General features: G+C 42.4%; 1 protein-coding gene across 1 annotated transcript in view; it reads right to left on the bottom strand.

Annotated features, from left to right (window-relative positions):
- Positions 1 to 6,111: 6,111 nt before the first annotated feature.
- The window catches only part of TOMM70A (translocase of outer mitochondrial membrane 70 homolog A (S. cerevisiae)), a 32,537-nt gene continuing 20,642 nt past the window's right edge, over positions 6,112 to 18,006 (bottom strand). Inside the window, exons 7-12 of the mRNA XM_015410654.1 lie at positions 16,971 to 17,105; positions 15,411 to 15,518; positions 15,097 to 15,213; positions 14,763 to 14,860; positions 11,011 to 11,133; positions 6,112 to 8,034 (exon numbers count right to left, since the gene is read on the bottom strand). Of these exons, the coding sequence (XP_015266140.1) occupies positions 7,881 to 8,034; positions 11,011 to 11,133; positions 14,763 to 14,860; positions 15,097 to 15,213; positions 15,411 to 15,518; positions 16,971 to 17,105 (735 nt within the window). The 3' untranslated portion in view covers positions 6,112 to 7,880. The remainder of the gene's footprint in view (positions 8,035 to 11,010; positions 11,134 to 14,762; positions 14,861 to 15,096; positions 15,214 to 15,410; positions 15,519 to 16,970; positions 17,106 to 18,006) is intronic.

Raw genomic sequence — 18,006 nt, 5'->3', positions numbered from 1 at the left:
CATTAACTACAGAATACAAGCTTTGAGATCAAAGCCTAGACATGTTGAATTTGTCCACATGGTTGAAATTTCAGAGAACAAAAGTCCTACAGCATTGTAGGGTTGTGTTTCCCACCTTTGGACACATCAGAAGAAGCCGTGTTAGGGTGCAAATACTGGTGAAGCACTTTTGTATAGCACCAAAAACAGATTGCATCACTAGCACGAGAGCATTACTTGTGAGTGCTTATGGTTACACAGCAAAGGAGTAGGCTCTTCTGCTAACCTGGAACATTACAGTAATGAACTGAACTTGCTGCATATGTGAATTCACTTAAAACTCTCATTGCAGTGATTTCCCAGCCCAGGGGTTTTGCAGTAAAGGACATCACCTTGATGTTTTTAGAATAAAATGTAATGGAGAAGATTTTTACCCTGATGTCGAATATGATCATTCCTTATACTCAGAAATTATAGCATTGGAAAAACTGCAGAAAAGGGCAACTAGAATGATAAAAGGGTCAGAGCACTTTCCCTATGAAGAAAGGTTGAAGCGCTTGGGGCTCTTTAGCTCAAAGAAATGACAACTGTGGGGTGACATGATAGAGGTTTACAAGATAATAAATGGGATAGAGCAGGTAGAGAAAGAAGTACTTTTCTCCCTTTCTCACAATACAAGAACTCGTGGACACTCAATGAAATTGCTGAGGTTAGAACAGATAAAAGGAAGTACTTCTTCACCCAAAGAGTGATTAACACATAGAATTCACTGCCACAGGAGGTGGTGGCAGCTACAAGCCTGGACAGCTTCAAGAGGGAACTGGATAAACATATGGAGCAGAGATCCATCAGTGTCTATTAGCCACAAGGTATAGATAGGAACTCTGGGGCAAGTGATGCTCTGTATTCTTGGTGCTTGGGGGGAGCAACAGTGGGAGGGCTTCTAGTGTCCTGGCTCCACTGGTGGACCTCCTGGTGGCACCTGGTATTTTTGGCCACTGTGTGACAGAGTGTTGGACTGGATGGGCCATTGGCCTGATCCAACATTGGCATCTCTTATGTTCAGTTCGCAGTTTCTTAGGACCAAGCCACTGTAACCCCTCCATCTTCCCAGCTCTAAGCAGTCTAAAATTGATCTTTAGAGTGTAAATTACCACCAGGCTGAAGGATGGAAGTAGGAAAGTACAAGTGCTGAGCCACAGAAAACTGCCAACATTGATGAACCTGACAAGATCACCAGCAATATTTCAACCTACTTTTTCTTTTCACAAACATGTCTGTTACACTCTAAAAAAAGACACATGTACAGTGAAAGGAAATTTATTAGTCAAAAATATAAAAAGACAATCACTGCAGGCCTTAGCTTACATCATAGTCATGTGTATCCATTTTAAGCCACCTGCTGCACCTAAAACTTCATAGTTTAGCTTTCCCTAGGTTTGATTGAAACAATGCAAGAGTTCTTCCAGCTTGTCCTGCTCACTCATTTGTTCACACTTACATACCCCACCCCTCAGCTTAAAGCATTGTGTACATTTATTCCTTTTGAGAGACGAGGGAAAAATCAGATCTACACCTCTTTCTTGGCTTATGAGAAAGTGGCAGTATTCTGCAGAAGAGTAGGAAGGTGTTTATGGATACAAACCAAAGCAATGCTGTGCAGTGCTTTGTCCCACTGATCTCAGTGGGAGGTATTTAAGAACCTGCTTAATTTTCCCATAAAACCAGTAGGATTTAAAACTCTCTTAAGCTAGATCATGCCTTCTAATTGAAACAGATGCATTCTTTGAGCAAGGACCACACAGTAAGGTATTGACTCAAATTCCAGCTGGAGGTCAGTATGTGTAAAACCCCTTCAACTTTTAGTATTTTCTAAATGAGACTGGGAGATCATAATAGTGTCAACAAAAAAAATGAAGCATTTAGATTATTTTGATATTTATGGTTCCAATATGTTACTCGATTGTTACTCTATTGTTATTTTTTTTAAATAACCTTCCTTCTTTGACATTCAAAACTGATAAATATGAACACAGTAAATGGAGTCCCTGTTTAGGAAGAGTTGCAGTTAAAATGGGTCAGATGTTAGCCAGATCCTAACAATAGCTGTTCTAGCTGCTGTTAATAAATGACTGACTTGGTCACATTTACAAATGACCCATTTAAATAGCTTATTGGTACTAATGGATTATATTGCATCATGTATCCAGTCATTTGTTCTCTTATGCAGGATAGGTTATCACAATTGTGTCAAAATAGGTACTAAGGCAGCTCACTGTATAGCTTCTACAGTAAACAAAGTCAAACTTGTTTTTTCTTCAGTTTATATAAGAAAAGATACCATTGATAGTGCACCTGAAGTAAGTGTACTGTAATGTTCACACACGTTGGATCCTTTCAGTTTTTCCACTGGTAGGAGGGACCCTTTTTGACACCCCACAGCTATACTGTGGAGTGTGGGATCCATATGAACACACAATATAGGGCAGCAGAGTGTCCCCCCCCCTTGTGCTAGCAGAGAAGCTGTTTATGATGCAAACCATGATTATGTTTCTCCAAATCCACTGCAAATTATCCTTCAAAAGTTACAATAGGCCTTTCATTGAAGTCCCCTGTAGCATTTCTGAAGGATTTTTTTCACAAGGACACTTTTCCCTCAGCACAATGTACTTCGTTGTGATTTTTATGGGGAAGTGCAGGACTGTATATTTAAACCTATTGTGTCTAACATTCACGGTCTATCTGAGGCAAAGTTAGTATCTCTTTTACTATCTGACCAATGTCCCCACATTACAAGTTCAGTTGCAAGGTACCTTCTGACTGCCATAACAATCAGGGAGCAAAAGTCTAGCTTTTCTATGTGATGCTTGATGGTTTTTATAATTGAAATTCTCTGTAAATTGGCCATGTTGTAGCTTTTTTCTTTTTATGACAATAAAGGTATTTGGATTGGATTGGAAGATAGTCAACAGGTCTAATTTTAAAGTACCAGTACAAAAGTGGCAAGTGCCTGTTCCCATTTAACATCTTGGCAAGTTACTCTATGTGTAATCCTATTAATTCAGCTAGGGTTACTACATTCACATTAGATAACACTTTCAAAGATCTATTCTTTCAGTTAACTTGTTCATTAAGATAAAATATGGTGAAAGGAAATTTATTAGTCAAAAATATAAAAAGACAATCACTGCAGACCTTAGCTTACATCATAGTCACGTGTGTCCATTTTAAGCCACCTGCTGCATCTAAGACTTCATAGTTTAGCTTTCTTTCCCTAGGTTTGATTGAAACAACAATGCAAGAGTTCTTCCAGCTTGTCCTGCTCACTCATTTGTTTGTGGATCAGGAGGCGCGCCAGGCTTCCACAGGTTTCTCCCCATCCAAACTCCTAAATGGGTGCCTCCCAGGGTGGGTGCTGGACCTCTTCAAGGGACAGTGGGAGGTGGAAGGCTTGCCAGGACAAGGGGTCATTCAGTATGTGATGCAACTCCAGGAAAAGTTGGTGGAATGGGCCCATTGTGCAGAAAGAATAGTACAACTGGCAGGTGGAGAACATACCTTTCAGCCCAGGGACCGCATAATGATTCTACTACCCAGCCATAGTCTTAAATTGCAGGTTCAATGGCAGGGGTCCTCTGAGGTAGTGCTGTGAACGGGGCCTGTAGATTACAAAGTGCGCTGACTTAATCTGCATAATGCTCCTCACATTTATCGTGTGGATCTTTTGAAGGTCTGGCAGGAGCCTGAAAGATGCACAGTCAAGGTACTGGCAGTGGAAACTGATGAAGAGGAAGAGACAAAGGACAGCTTATGGCCAGAAGCATCAGAGGTGCAAAAAGAGGAACAGCTATGGGTTAGAGCCAGGACTGAGCAAACAAGAGGCTCAGATAAGACAGGCTCAGTAGCATGGCTGTATCCTTCTAGCATCTAATGGACAGAGTCCCGGCAGAACTAGACAGGTTTGCCATGGCCTACATGGATGACACTGTCACCTTTAGTAGTATGTGGCAAGAGCACCTGGATCATTTGGTACAAGTATTGCACTGGTTATGCAAAGCTGGACTAACTGCCAACCCAGCCAAGTATTTAAACCCATAAGCAGGTCCAGTACCTAGGCTTTTAAATGGGTCAGGACCAAGTTTGCCCTGTAGACAAGGCCAAAGCCCCAGTGCAGTGGAAGAGATTGGATACAAAGAAAGGGCTAGAGTGCTTCTTGGGGCTGGCCGGATATTGGCAATTTATCCCCCATTTTGTGACCATAACTGCTGCCCTGACAGAACTAACTCGGAAAAAGAATCCTGGACCCCTGAAGCCATACAGGCCTTTGAGACGGTCAGAGGGGCCATGACACACAAACCAGCCTTGCGTATCCCTGACCCTCAAGCCCTTTTTATGATGCCTCAGGGTCAGGACTGGGAGCAGTGTTATGGCAGGGTTAAGAGGAACATCCAGTATTGCATTAGACAAATGTTTACACTGCAGGAGCACTGTCATGCTGTCAAAGAGCAGGAGGTGCTGATGGTTAGATGAGTGGTGTACAAGTTATCACAGGTCTTATGGGGCAACCTGTTACTCTGGTAATGGATCATGCCCCCTACAATGACTGCAACGTGTGAAGTACACTAACCCCAGGCTCAACCACTGGTACCTGACTCTACAACCCTATGCCTTCCAAGTGGCCCGCCAACCTGGGGGGGCTCATGTTAATGCTATTTTCTCTCTCCCTCAACAGGCAGAGGGTGAGGAACAAGCAACCCTGGTGGAGGTGGCAGCAACCCACTTGGCGGGGTGTGTGTGGTAGATCAGAGACAACAAGTGGGATGGAAGAGGGGGGCACAGGTGGCACTTAGAGGGCTCACTGGGCTAGAGGTGGGTTGCTGACCCATTAGAAGAGCATGGCCAGGAACACCAATGGCAGGAAGAAGCTGGCTGATACATGCTGTGGCAGTTCCAGGGAAAGGAGTGTTGCTGAGGAATGGCGGGTAGGTTCAACAGCAGCTGTTGATGGGGGGCATGGCCAATTAGAGGGGAAAGCACTTAAGCTCTTGGTGCAAAGGAGCTGGGAGGAATTCAAGGGCTGTCCAGCCAGGAGAGTGAGAATGAAATTAACTCTCAAATTGCATGTGGGACCAGTGATGTAGAATTGGACTTGATAATAGAGACACCAGAAATGCAGACAGACGCTGGCCTCTTAGTTGAATGGAACCCTGCTGCATGCCTCCCCCTTGTCCACCCTCTGCCTCCCCGCCTGAGCAACCCATTACAGATGCACTGTACCCAACTTCACCTGAATAAGGAAGACCTCTTCCCTTTTCCTAACAGGATTTTCTTTTTTGACAGCTTAATTTTTTTTGCACAATCCAGACTTCTGGACATTAAAGATTATGTTTTATTTTCATTCTTGCTAAAAAATAGCTACAGATATTCTACTGTCTAAAAGATATTTCAATATAAGGGAATAGGGTGTGAGCTGGTAAATTTTTCAGAACACCTGACATATGCATATATAAAAAGGAGTTAATGAGGGCTCCCTCAATGCTGTTTTCATCATTATTAGTCTTACTTGATACTCTCTGAAGACAGGCACTTAAACTGTACAATTATTTACAGATGCACCAGTATTAGTTTCTGTCTTAAGTTTTGCCAGCTTTGGTATTTAAGCCATTCTAATTCAATACCATCAAGGAGAATGCCCTCTTACTAATCTCTTTCTATGGCCAATACAAACTTGGTACCCTGCTCTCATGTTTAAGAACCAGAATAAGCAGAGATTTCATGGGATCAGGATTACAAAAGAGTATAGCACAGCAGCTACACCCGACAGGCCTGTGTCTGAATATAGGTGCATTTCCCACCTGCAGTAGGCTTCAGAAAGCAATTCACCTTTCTCTTATGTTGAAGACAATTTTTAAGAACTCAAACTTGCTATTAATGGGAACAAGGGAAAGTGCTTTAGTGGTACAATAACAAGCAGTCTGCTATTAATAGGTGTTATTGCCCACTAAGGATCTGGACTGCCCCTTCCTCCTATTTTGTTTTTAACAAGGTAACAGCAGTCAACACATTGATCCTAAACTAAGGAATAACTGCTTTTTTGTGAGAGAGAACCCTGTCCCAAATCCAGTTTTGAAAAAGGAAATGGGGAAATTGACGAGAATTTTGGAATGTCAGAAATTGCAAGCAAGACCATTTGCAGCAGCTACAATACATTCAGAAATCACACGATTGTCATTTTGTATTTCTAATTAAGTGACTGTGAACCATCGCAGATTACTTATATCAGAGAGATTTGATTGTAGTATTTATTTAATGACTTTACATGTGGCAAGTCATTTACAAAAAAAATAACAAATGCATTCTTTCAGTGCAGTTTTCAAATATCTGAAGAACAGGCAACAGTCTGTGATGATTTGGAATGCTAGTATCAGACAGCACATGCTTAGTTCTTAATTGTTTTCAGGAGAGAGAAGTGTCAGTGTAGATAAAGCCACGCAAATAAAAACTCCTTTTTTGGGGGGGGGGGAACCATGATGCAGTCAAAATTAGGAGGTACAGGGATCCAGAAGAGCTATTTCTATTAAAGAATGGATGAAAAAGATCTCCAGTTAGTCACATTATTTCTAGAAAGAGATTTGAAGCAGCTCAACATACACTGAAGGTTAAGTTTTCCTGAATCTCCAATCTTCATTTACTACCTTCAGCAAAAAAATAAAAAAAAAATAAAAAGTGTAAACCATTAGATGCATTGTATCAACAAGAGGGAACAAAAAGTAGGTCAGAGTTTTATAAATGCAGATGACATTGACGTATCTGCATCACACAATGAACTCCCCATAACACAGGATAGCTTTACAAGAGTTATCGATCACCTTCAAGTAGCATTTAAGAAAAGGGCAACTGGAACCAGCATACACAGCTTCCTAAATTTTCAAACACTTAGCACTGGTAAAGAAGACTTCCTATAAAAGGATAAGAATGCTACGAACTTGTACTTTGTAACACCAATAATAGAAAAGATTATTTCTTGTACGAGTAGTAGCTGCTACAGTTTCCAATGCTAGACCATTTCAACTAACTCTTATCCCAACAAAGCTTCAAAATACTTTGTTTCTGCATACAAGTAGCAAATGTACAAATACATACTAAACCTGAACAGTCTGCACCCAGTTCAGGAATTGCCTAACAGAGAAAAAATTTCTCTCCTGAAAAATGGCTTGATTATTCAGCTCTTTCAGGGGACATGCAAACTGGAAAAAAGAACCCAAGGGAGAATTCTGTTACCAAGTTGACCTGTGAGGGTGTTCTGAAACAGATATTACAAATCATTCAGTAGAACAGTATACTCTGAATTTCAGTTTCTTCAAAGCTGTCACTCTCCTCTTAAATGAAACAGAAAATGGGACAGGGAGCCTGTATGTGACACATATAATGAAAGATTATGCTGCATCTATTGTTTGTCTTAAAATCCCTGTTATTAAACTCTTCTGCAACTGCCTTTTGCAAAGCTAAAATCAATCCAAAGGGATTCACATGGCATAAAAAAATTAAACACCCCTATTAAATTTTTAAAATCACCCTTGTAGATACAACCATTCACTCACAACAGCCACCCTCAAAACATGAGTCAAAAAGGTTTTTATTTGCATGGCCAAAATACTCTTTTGATCCCCTTGCAAACTCTTGTTTTTTAATCTCCTTTCAACAATTATTTGCTGCAGAGGGAACAACTGCTTCCTTTCTTGCACAGCCATTCCCACAACACCTAAACATTAAACAGATAACTACACCACCACGAATAGAAAAAAAATCACCATCCAACACACTGCAACAGTGTCTTTAGGATAAGGTCAAACTGGGCAGCTTTACTTTTTAAAAGATTATTTCCTTCCCCTGATGTTTCTTTACAATGTTGGTGGTTTCAATCCATATTTCTTTGCAACTTCTGTCTGGGCATAGGCAGCATCACAGAGTGAGTAGAGGTGAGCCATCTCCATCTCAGATTTGGCCAAGTTAATAGCTTTGTTGAACATTTCAATGGCTTTATCCAAATTGCCTCTGAAACAAAGGGACAGAGAAGAAAATTTACAAGTTAAGGCTCAGCAGTTACACATGGATACTACACAAAACTTTTTTGATTTTCCACTGTATACTGTGACTCCCTCAACTTCATGTGTACATTATAAACTGTGCTCCTGTCTGATTATAGTGTTCATTAAAGCAAGGTATTTCTATGATTGGCCAACAGGAGCCCCATGAATTCTAGTGGCCATAAAGAAATGGATGGTGAAATAGCATACAACAGTACAGTTCACTAACAAGAACACTTCAGTGACTATTAGGAAGAGGGATTAAGCAAAACTGAAGAGATTTTTCAAGATTTGTCTCAACTGTTAATTTCATTCTATAAAACTGTTCTGGCTAGTTGTCACAAATCTGTTTACAGTATGCTCAATAAATGTTATGTCTGTATAGAGAAATACGGCCTAAAATTGGCATGATATTGTTTATTGATCAATGGGGGTGGGGTAGCCACTGTGTGTCAACCACTCTGGAAATATTTTGGCTTCTCCAAATCCTGTGCTCCCTGCCACACTCTTCAGTGTTGAGGCTGCATTTATCAGGGTCCATCTAGCCTTAACGGTAAAGGTCTCCCTTGCTCGAAAGCTAGTCAAATCCAACTCTAGGGGGCGGTGCGCATCTCCGCTTCCAAGCCAAAGAGCCAGTGCTGTGTGAAAACATTTCCATGGTCATGTGGCTGGCATGACTAAATGCCGAGGCGCATGGAACACTATTACCTTCCCACCAAAGCTGTACCAATTTACCTACTTGCAATTTCTTGCTTTTGAACTGCTAGGTTGGCAGGAGCTGGGGCCACAGACGGGAGCTCACTGTCATGCGGCACTAGGGTCTCGAACTGCCAAACTACAGACCTTTCAGTCTGCAGCTTCAGCACTTGCGGCAAAACAGGTCAAGGAGAGTAGCACATGAGAGTAGCTTTCTCTGGGGTATAGGCCTATTAGTTCCTTACCAAAGTCTGATTTAGTAGCATGCTACAACTGCTTGCAAATTAATGCTTGGACTGTACTTATGTAAAAGGCGAGAGAGGGGGGAAATTGGTTTAATGGTAGATGATGCCGAAACAACAAATAGACTTGCTATCATTTTATTTTGCTCCTGTGGCAAGGGATTTGAGGGAATGGCTCACAGCTGGAAAATGCACTAAACCCAGGCTACTAACCTTTTCTCCATCAGATTTCCCCACCAGCCCTCTCTAGGCTGGCTGTATGGTTTGGGAAGCAGTGTGGGAACAAGAAGAAGAAGAAAAAGCACTGTGCAATTGGCTTGCCAATTAGATGAAAATGATCTTATTTATATACTATAATAAATACTTTTTTGAAAAATATTTACAACTATGTGTTTTTCAATAAATTACCATATACAAACATCCAATGAAATTCCATACAATTACAATATAACATTACAACAATCTCTACAAAAGCCAAGCAAGATAATTAGTGTCCTAAATCAAGAAATATTTCCAATTTTGCAGAAGAATGTGCCTGCCATTTCTGACTTCGGCTTATGAGTGCGCAGGTTGCTCCTCATTTCAAATGGCTATATACATTCCATGAAAGTATTTCAGTAATAAAGGATAATATTTGTGCCTTATGAAGAACATACTGTGCTTGTTGAAGAGTTTGTGGCTTTGATAGAGCCTTCGCTAGAATGAGGAGCAACCTGGGCACCCACCATAAGCCGAAGTCAGAAGTAGAGGGCACATTCTTCTATGAAACTGGAAATATTTCTTGATTTAGGATTATATCTTGCTTGGCTTTTGTAGAGATTATCTCTCCTATATTATAAAGCTGATTTGGGGTGGCATCTCTCCTATGGGGTGGCAGGATTCGATTCATGCCAAAATCAGTTGGCTGAAAGAACTGCCACTCACAACAGGCGCTGTGGCCACTGGCTGCATTCCCAGACTCCCACCCACACAGGCAGCGCCAGCCCAGATGTGCCTCAAAAGTCGGTGTAATCGCTCTGCTGAACACACCTCCTGTCTTCCTCTGGCCCAAAGCGCTGCCGTGCTTCCCCAGTGCCTTGCCCATCTCTGTGCCACCTCTGCAGCTGCTCCCCCCAAGATTGATGGCCAGTGCAGACGGCCAGGGCCTGGTGGCTGCCCTGCCTCAAACGGGCAGGGAGGAGGGACGAGCCTGACCGGCTTGGCCCACCCACGTCTCGAACGGCCCAACAGGGGAGGGATGTAGCCGGCCAGCTTGGCCCACTGGGCTGTCCAGCAGGCGGGGGGGCTCCCGAGGAAGTTACGGGCAAGGCTGCCTGCCTTCGCATGGCGGTGGCTTGCGCGGCCGGCGGGGAGAGGCCTGAGCCCGGTTGCCTTGGCCCGCCGGGGCCTCGGCGGTGTGTGGAGGGGCGCGCCTGGCCGCCTTTGCCTGCTGGTGGCTCGAGCCGGCGGTTGGGAGAGGGACGACGTCACACTGCTTGGCCCACCAGAGCCCGCCCACTCAGCGAGTGCCCCATGGGGGAGGCGAGGCCGGCCGCCTTGGCCCGCTGGGGCCTCAGACAGGCAGGGGGAGGGGGCCATGCGCCTTGGCCCGACGGGGACTGGAGCAGCTGGGGGGGGCACTGCCCGCCGCCCGAGCTAGTGCTTGTTGTCTCTTGGTACAATGGGCTTTCTTCCTAGTAGTATATAAATAAGATCATTTTCATATAATTGGCAAGGTGATTGTACAGTGTTTTTTCTTCTTGTAGCTGTACTATTTGGCAGGCAAAGATAGACTCACACATTTGGAACATGGCACAAATCAATATAGCTGCCACTTCAAAAGGAAAGGGTCTGAAAGCAATTTGAGGTAAGTCTGTCATTTTCTTTAAGTAGAATACATATAACAGTACACAAACTTCCCAAAGATGAGTTCACCCAGTACACCAAATTTGTAAGCCACCAGGAATAAAAGTTTATAGGATCCTATACTATCACAGACTCTCAAACCAGAAGCGTGCAGTGCTTACCTTTGCACTTCAATTGTCCCCATGGTCTCATACGCAAAGTCACATTTATTATCAATTTCAATGGCCTTGCTTATAAGCTCCAAACCTTTATCTAAATCCTGTTTCCACTGAAGTTGAAGTAAACTGAAACAAATCAATTGCAGACCATCTGTGAATATGGATAGCCTACTCCATCAGAAAAAAGTATACACACCTAACATAGTAGCATTCCAATAAAAAGCAAGCAAATAAGAGACAGTCATATGAATATGAACTAAAACATAATCTGCATTCAAGTAGGCTTAGCAGGATGCAATCAATCACAAAAATCACATACAAATCAGTGATTGATTAAACGTATTCCTAAAATTTAGTTACATTTCTTGACTTTCACCAGTAAAATCTATTTAGGCAGTACAATATCCAACAAATAAATGATAAACTTGTCTCCAGAAACAATCAGGAGCCTTGGGGCACCTTAAAAAATAATACAGGTTTATTCTAATGTAAGCTTTTTTGTGGGCTGGAACCTATTTCATCAAATCTGATGAAGTGGGCTTCGGTCCATCAAACCTGGCTAAAATAAAAATATATTAGTTTTTAAGATGCTATGAGATTAGGGATGGGCACAAACCTCATCAGGAACCTAATTTCATGATGAACATAGCCAGTTCGTGGTTCATGAACCAAGGTTCGTGCCCATCCCTATGCATAACCCTCCATACGGTTTTTGGTGGTTAGTGGTGGGAAATGGGGTGGGGGAGCAAGAGGGAACACTGAAATGGCTTGCAACTAGTGTTCCCTCTAAGCTGAGTTAGTGTGAGTTAGCTCACAGTTTTTTAGCCTCTGGCTCACACATTTTTGTCTTAGCTCAGGAAGGATGGCTCCAGAGTAAACTAATTTATGTGGTAGCCAAATCGCTCATTCACAACTTTAATGCCAGTAGCTCACAAAGTAGAATTTCTGCTCACAAGACTCCACAGCTTAGAGGGAACATTGCTTGCAACCATTTTAGCTTAACAGTGGAGCCGGTGTGCCCATCAGCTGTTAGGCTGAAATAGATGCAAGCCATTTCAGCTATCCCTTTTGCTCCCCCGGTCCAACTTCCAAGTGTTACCTTTAAATGGCTTCTGCAAGCTGCAGGCAAGCAAAATCCAAGTGGCGAGTTCACCTGGAAGTGGTGAACCTGCCCTGCTTGGACTTCACTTGCATGTGGCGCCACTTGCAAAAGCCGTTTGAAGGGAATGTCCTCTTTAAATGGCTTTTGCAAGTAAGCGCTGCATGTGAGTGAAGTCCAAGCAGCAGGTAAACCCAGAAGTGGTGAACTTGCCCTGCTTGGACTTCACTCACACATGGCACCACTTGCAAAACCCATTTAAAGGGAACGTTCCCTTTAAATGGCTTTTGCAAGATATTCCGCCCTTCCATTCTGCTGGCCTCGGGGAGCCGCCCCCAGCAGAAAAGAGGGAAGACACACACACACCAACACGAACCTCATGAAACAAACTGGTTTGTTAAACAGGGAGGTTTGTGAAAGTTTATGGCTCGTGTGACCCCCACAAACTGGGACAAACCTCCATTTTCCTGGTTTGTGCCCATTGCTACATTAGAGTCCCGCTTGGTTTTGCTGCAACAGTCTAACATGGCTATCTCTATGATACATGTTTTCTCCAGAAATGAAGTAGCTGGGTATGTGAGAAAGGTTTGGGAAGCAGAAGAGGAAAAGGGAATGAACAAATGAAGCAAAATGTGTTTACCAGTCAAACGAAAACTGCAAGGAACTTTCCTATCAGCAGATACTTACAGACATTTACCCAGAAATAAGGTATGAGTTTGAGCTAAAAGAATATATTGGGTTCTGAGCAATGCTCCCTCTAAGCTGTAGAGTCTTGTGAGCAAAAATTCTACTTTGTGATCCGCTGGCATTAAAGTTGTGAGCAAGCGATTTGGCTACTGCATAAACTAGTTTGCTCTGGAGCCATCCTTCCTGAGCTAAGACAAAAATCTGTAAACTAGAGGCTAAAAAAACTGAGCTAGCTCACACTAACTCAGCTTAGAGGGAACACTGGTTCTGAGTATCCCACAAACAGTGTTCCCTCTAAGCTGAGTTAGTGTGAGCTAGATCACATTTTTTTAGCTTCCACCTCACAGACTTTTGTTGTCTTGGCTCAGGAAGGATGGCTCCAGAGCAAACTAAGTTATGCACTTCCGGAGCACGACGGAAGACAAGAGGACCTGGCGTGATACGGTCCATGGGGTCATGAAGAGTCGGACTCGACTGTACGACTGAACAACAACAACAACAATTCAGAACATAAGCAGCAAATAACATTAATTTAGAACTTCACAGCTTGGATCTTAAGTCTTGCTTCTTATCATGCTGCACCTCTTCTGTTGCATGGGCAGTCCTTAACTATGGCCCATGCTCTTCTATCATTAGGAATCTCTGTTCCTGCAACACCAGGATCTTTCAATGAACCAAAAAACACTTCCTGCCAAAGGAAACCTCTGAGACGGCAAAAAGGGATGCAAATGGTAACAAGGCTTAGGATCCAAGGCTATAATTATAAAACTAAGGTGGGTAACAGTGTTCCCTCTGAGTTAGTGTGAGCTAAATCACAGTTTTTTAGCCTCTGGCTCACACATTTTTTCTTAGCTCAGGAAGGAGGGCTCCAGAGCAATCTAATTTAATCGCTTGCTCACAACTTTAATGCCAGTAACTCAGAAAGTAGAATTTTTGCTCACAAGAATCCACAGCTTAGAGGGAGCATTGGTGGGTAGCCGTGTTGGTCTGAAGCAGCAGAACGAAGTCTGAGTCCAGTGGCACCCTTAAGACCTACAAAGTCTTATTCAAGGTAAGAGCTTTCATGTGCATGCACACTTTCAGTGTATCTGAGGAAGTGTGCGTGCACACAAAAGCTCAAACCTTGAATAAAACTTTGTTGGTCTTAAAGGTGCCACTGGACTCAAACTTTGTTCTATAATTATAAAAGCATCGGAAATTCAAGAAAATTTGAGTATTCCATTACCAAAATGGTTCTCAGAGAAAAAAGTATTATTCCTGAGCTAAAGTTATTTCCTCTCCTGCACCTTCACTCTATGTGAGGCTGCCTCTGAAAACAATCCAGAATTTCAGCTGGTTCCAGATGTGGCAGGCAGCCAGGCTACTGTCAGGGGTGGATACACAGACAGTAAGACTCTGAAGCTGAAAGATCTGCACTGGCTGCTCATTTGTTTCCAGGCACAATTCAAGGTTCTGGTTCTTACTTTTAAAGCTCTAAATGGAGTGAGGCCTGGGTATTTGAAGGACTGCCTCCTCCCATACTGTCCAGCCCGCCAGTGACAATCTGGCTCACATTGCCCCGCCTTCAGAACTGCGGTGGGTAGCAACCAGATACAGGGCTTTTTCAATAGAGGCACTTTGCCTAGCACATACATTACTCTTTTTCAGGCATCAGGACAAAATGTTTCTGTTTATCCAGGCTTTTAATTAATGCACTGTTCTTTTACCAACATTGTTATACTGCATTTTGTCCAAAACTGGAATTCTTCTGCTTAATTATCTATGTTTTTTGTGCTCTGGTTGGTTTTTAAGGCTGGGTTTTCATTAAGAATTTTTAATATGTTAATGTATTATATATCTTATTTTATAAGCCACCGTGGAATGTTTCCTTAGAGAGAGGTGGCATAACAATACTCTAAATAAGTAAACAAAAAAGCCACAAAAGCAACTCTGCAGATAGCCTTATGTATAAGAGCAACTACATACTTACCCTTTATGAACGTAAGTAGTAGCATTATCTGGCTCAAGATCAATACATTTATCATACATTTCATCAGCTTTTCCAAATTGTTGTTGATCTGTTAATGCCTGCATGAATAAATAGTGAACTTGAATAAAGAATTCTATGTGAAAGTACTTTAAATCAGGACTACATTTTCTGTTCATTTAGCACTTCTATCATAAGCAACAGAAAATGCCTGTACAACCTGCTCACATGCTAAGAATGCAGAAATAGCATTTATTGCTGGAACATGAGAAGCTCAGAACTGGTTAATGATAATACAAAAAGGAACTTTCAAAGATTAACAGATAGTGACATATACCTGGGCATACAGTGCATAGCCTTCTGCACATCTGGGAAATTTTTTAATAACATCCTCAAAGCCTTTCATTGCTGCTTGTACTTGTAAAGCATTATTTCCAGTGTAAGCTTGCCGATACTGTTAGAAACAAAGTTTACCATGTCAAAATACAGTCATGTACAAAAACCCCACTTTATTATTATTTGACCAGAAAATAATCAATATTCCAAAATATTTCACTTTCAGCAAAGTTGCTTCTGGACCATATTTTCACAATACATTTCTAACAGACTTTATTTTATAGTAAATTTTTTTACAAAATTCCATAGGCTCACCAATGCAAAGCATTTCTGTGCTTGTGCCAAAGCAGAATCTGGCCGCAAACGGATACATTCATCAAAATCTTCTACAGCTTCTTCAACTTGGTCAAGCAGGATTTTCAGCTAATATAAAAGAGGTGTGAGAACAGCTGTACACTCTCAGTATCTACACAAGGAAAACCATTGTCACTACAGAAGTACCAGAGAACTACTCTAGTTATAAACCAAGTATTTGGCATTTACAGATTTTCTCAGAGCCCATCAGCACTAGTTTATGCCAAGTGTAGGTTCTATTTTTCACTTAAAATTGATATCTTTACTTCTACTCTCTTCTTTACTTTTCAGCAGTTAACACTTTAAATGCAAATAATTCATTACACAAGCATCCAGTTCAGAACCAAAGCCATGTTCCCTTTTCCTGCCACACGCTGAAATGTCCTTCCTCTTTCAAAGCCACAGTTTAAGCATGGTTTGTAGTTCTGGATTGGGAGCAAGTTCAACCGTAATTTGCTGGTTTGGATAAAACCAGAAAGCCTTATTGAAACAAGAAGGGGAGGAGACTCAAGCACAGGACAGAAGAGGAAATAAATGAGCTAGCATGAAACTCACTCACACAGTGTCTTCCGTTTATTTATTTAACCATTTATGCCCTGCCTTTCCTCATGGCTCAGTAAAATGTGCTATAATACGGAATTAAAAACATACAAGTAACAGTAATACCTGAATTCACCCCTGACCTAATAAAATGTCTGCTGTTCCATTAAAAGCACTGATGAACAAAGTAGACTTAAAGCAACCCCTGAAAGTGGCCAAGGATGGCATCCCCTCCACCTTCTCTAGGAGCTTGTACCATAGTGGGAGCAACCCCAGAGAAGCACAGAGCTACTTTTAGAGAGAACACCTGGAAGGTGGTACGCTGAAGACCACAGCTGATACACAGGGAAAGACAGTTCTTTAGACACTGGGTCCCAGGCTCTGAAAGGCTTTAAAGGTCATAACCAGCACCTTGAACTGAATTCAGAAACAAACTGGTAGCCAGTGTAGCTGTTTTAAAAAACAGCAGATATGTTCTGGATAGCTAGCCTCGCTACAAGGCTGCAAATTCTGGGAAAGCGGACATTTACAGATTATCTTCAAGGACAGTCCTATGTAGAACACATTATAGTAGTCCAACTGAGAAATTACAAAACCATGGATTTGGTTCAGCTGAATTTAGGAAAAGCAAGATCTGGTGAACCAGAAACAGCTGGCTGAAGGCACTCTTGATCGTCCCGCCAACCTGCCTTTCAAATAGCAAGGCTGGATCCATTAGCACCTCAAAGCTCTTAACCTGCTCTTCAAATGCTGACTCCATACCATCCACCACAATAGATTCAAACTTTCTGAAGCATTAGCCTTCCTGTTTAGCATTACTTCTGTTCTCTGGATTCAAGATGAATGAAAAACATACCATGTTTTTCACATTTCATGTAAACTGAGCCATAGGTAAGAGGTCAACTATTAACATTTTTCTGTTACTCTGTTAACTGCAGAATATTCTGTGGAAGTTGAAAAACAAAGTATAATGAGTCTTACCTGCCCCCTGTGATGATAAACATCTGCATTCTGAGGATCAATGTCAGCAGCCATATTAAAGTCTTGAGTGGAGAGCATAGGTTGTTGCTGTTGCATATACATACTGCCTCGCTTGATGAGGGCATTAGCACGAAGCTAGTACAAAGAATCAGTGATTATAATTTGATACACAATTTTCCTGCAACACAGAGTCTTCAGATTCTGGTAACACAGTTTTGGTCAATATCTAATTTCCTGACAGCTGGGAAAGCCCTAAGAGAGTCTCAAGAGAGTCTGTTGACCAACCAGCTAAAAAAAAATGAAGACTGAAGCACCTGAAATGCTGAAAGGACAGCAAATTTAAAGTTAAGAGCTGAGACTACACAGAAAGTCAAAGGAGCAGCAGCTCAAGAGAAGAGCAGTGGGGGCCCAACTGAAGCTGGCACACTCATACTATAAGAGCTGTGTTATCCAGCACTTGGTTAACCAGCATGCTGGATTACAACCAAGGGTAGGCAGTGGAAAAGTGGGACCCACCCACTGGCACTGCTGCCTGGAGACCATCACCAATAGCTGAGAGCCAGACAAGAAGTACTCCATGCCTTTCTGCTGCCTGTTCTCATGCAAGAGCAGGGGAAGGAGGGGCAGGGAGAGCTTCTCAACCACAGGTATCACCCATTCGCCCTGCTGCCAAGCACCTGAAGGCCATTGCTAAGAGACAACCAAGAAGCACTGCCTGCTGTTCCACAAGAGCAGGTATAAGGAGAACAGGAAACACACCTCCACTTGGTCCTGGCTACGGCTGCTGAAGCAGCACCAAGTGCACTGTGTCCCCCTGCTCGGTCCCAGCCATGGCTGCCATCCACTTGGTGCCGCTGGGTTATAAAAGCTTGGTTGTCCCTGCTGCCCACAAAACTTTTACTGTATTATAGACTCCTTCTTTTCTGGCCCCTACAGTAAACAAAGGAGCCAAATGAAACTAAAGGCTTGTCTTCCAGTAGCTCAGTTAGGGAACTCCTCTGCCAATACAAAATAAAAGAGCCTTTTGCAGCACCAG

Source organism: Gekko japonicus, unplaced genomic scaffold (genome assembly GCF_001447785.1).
Source record: "Gekko japonicus isolate JY-2015 unplaced genomic scaffold, Gekko_japonicus_V1.1 scaffold241, whole genome shotgun sequence".
NCBI classification, from domain to species: domain Eukaryota; kingdom Metazoa; phylum Chordata; class Lepidosauria; order Squamata; family Gekkonidae; genus Gekko; species Gekko japonicus.
Note: the sequence above shows the minus strand (reverse complement) of the source record. Positions and strands in the feature narration are given on the sequence as shown.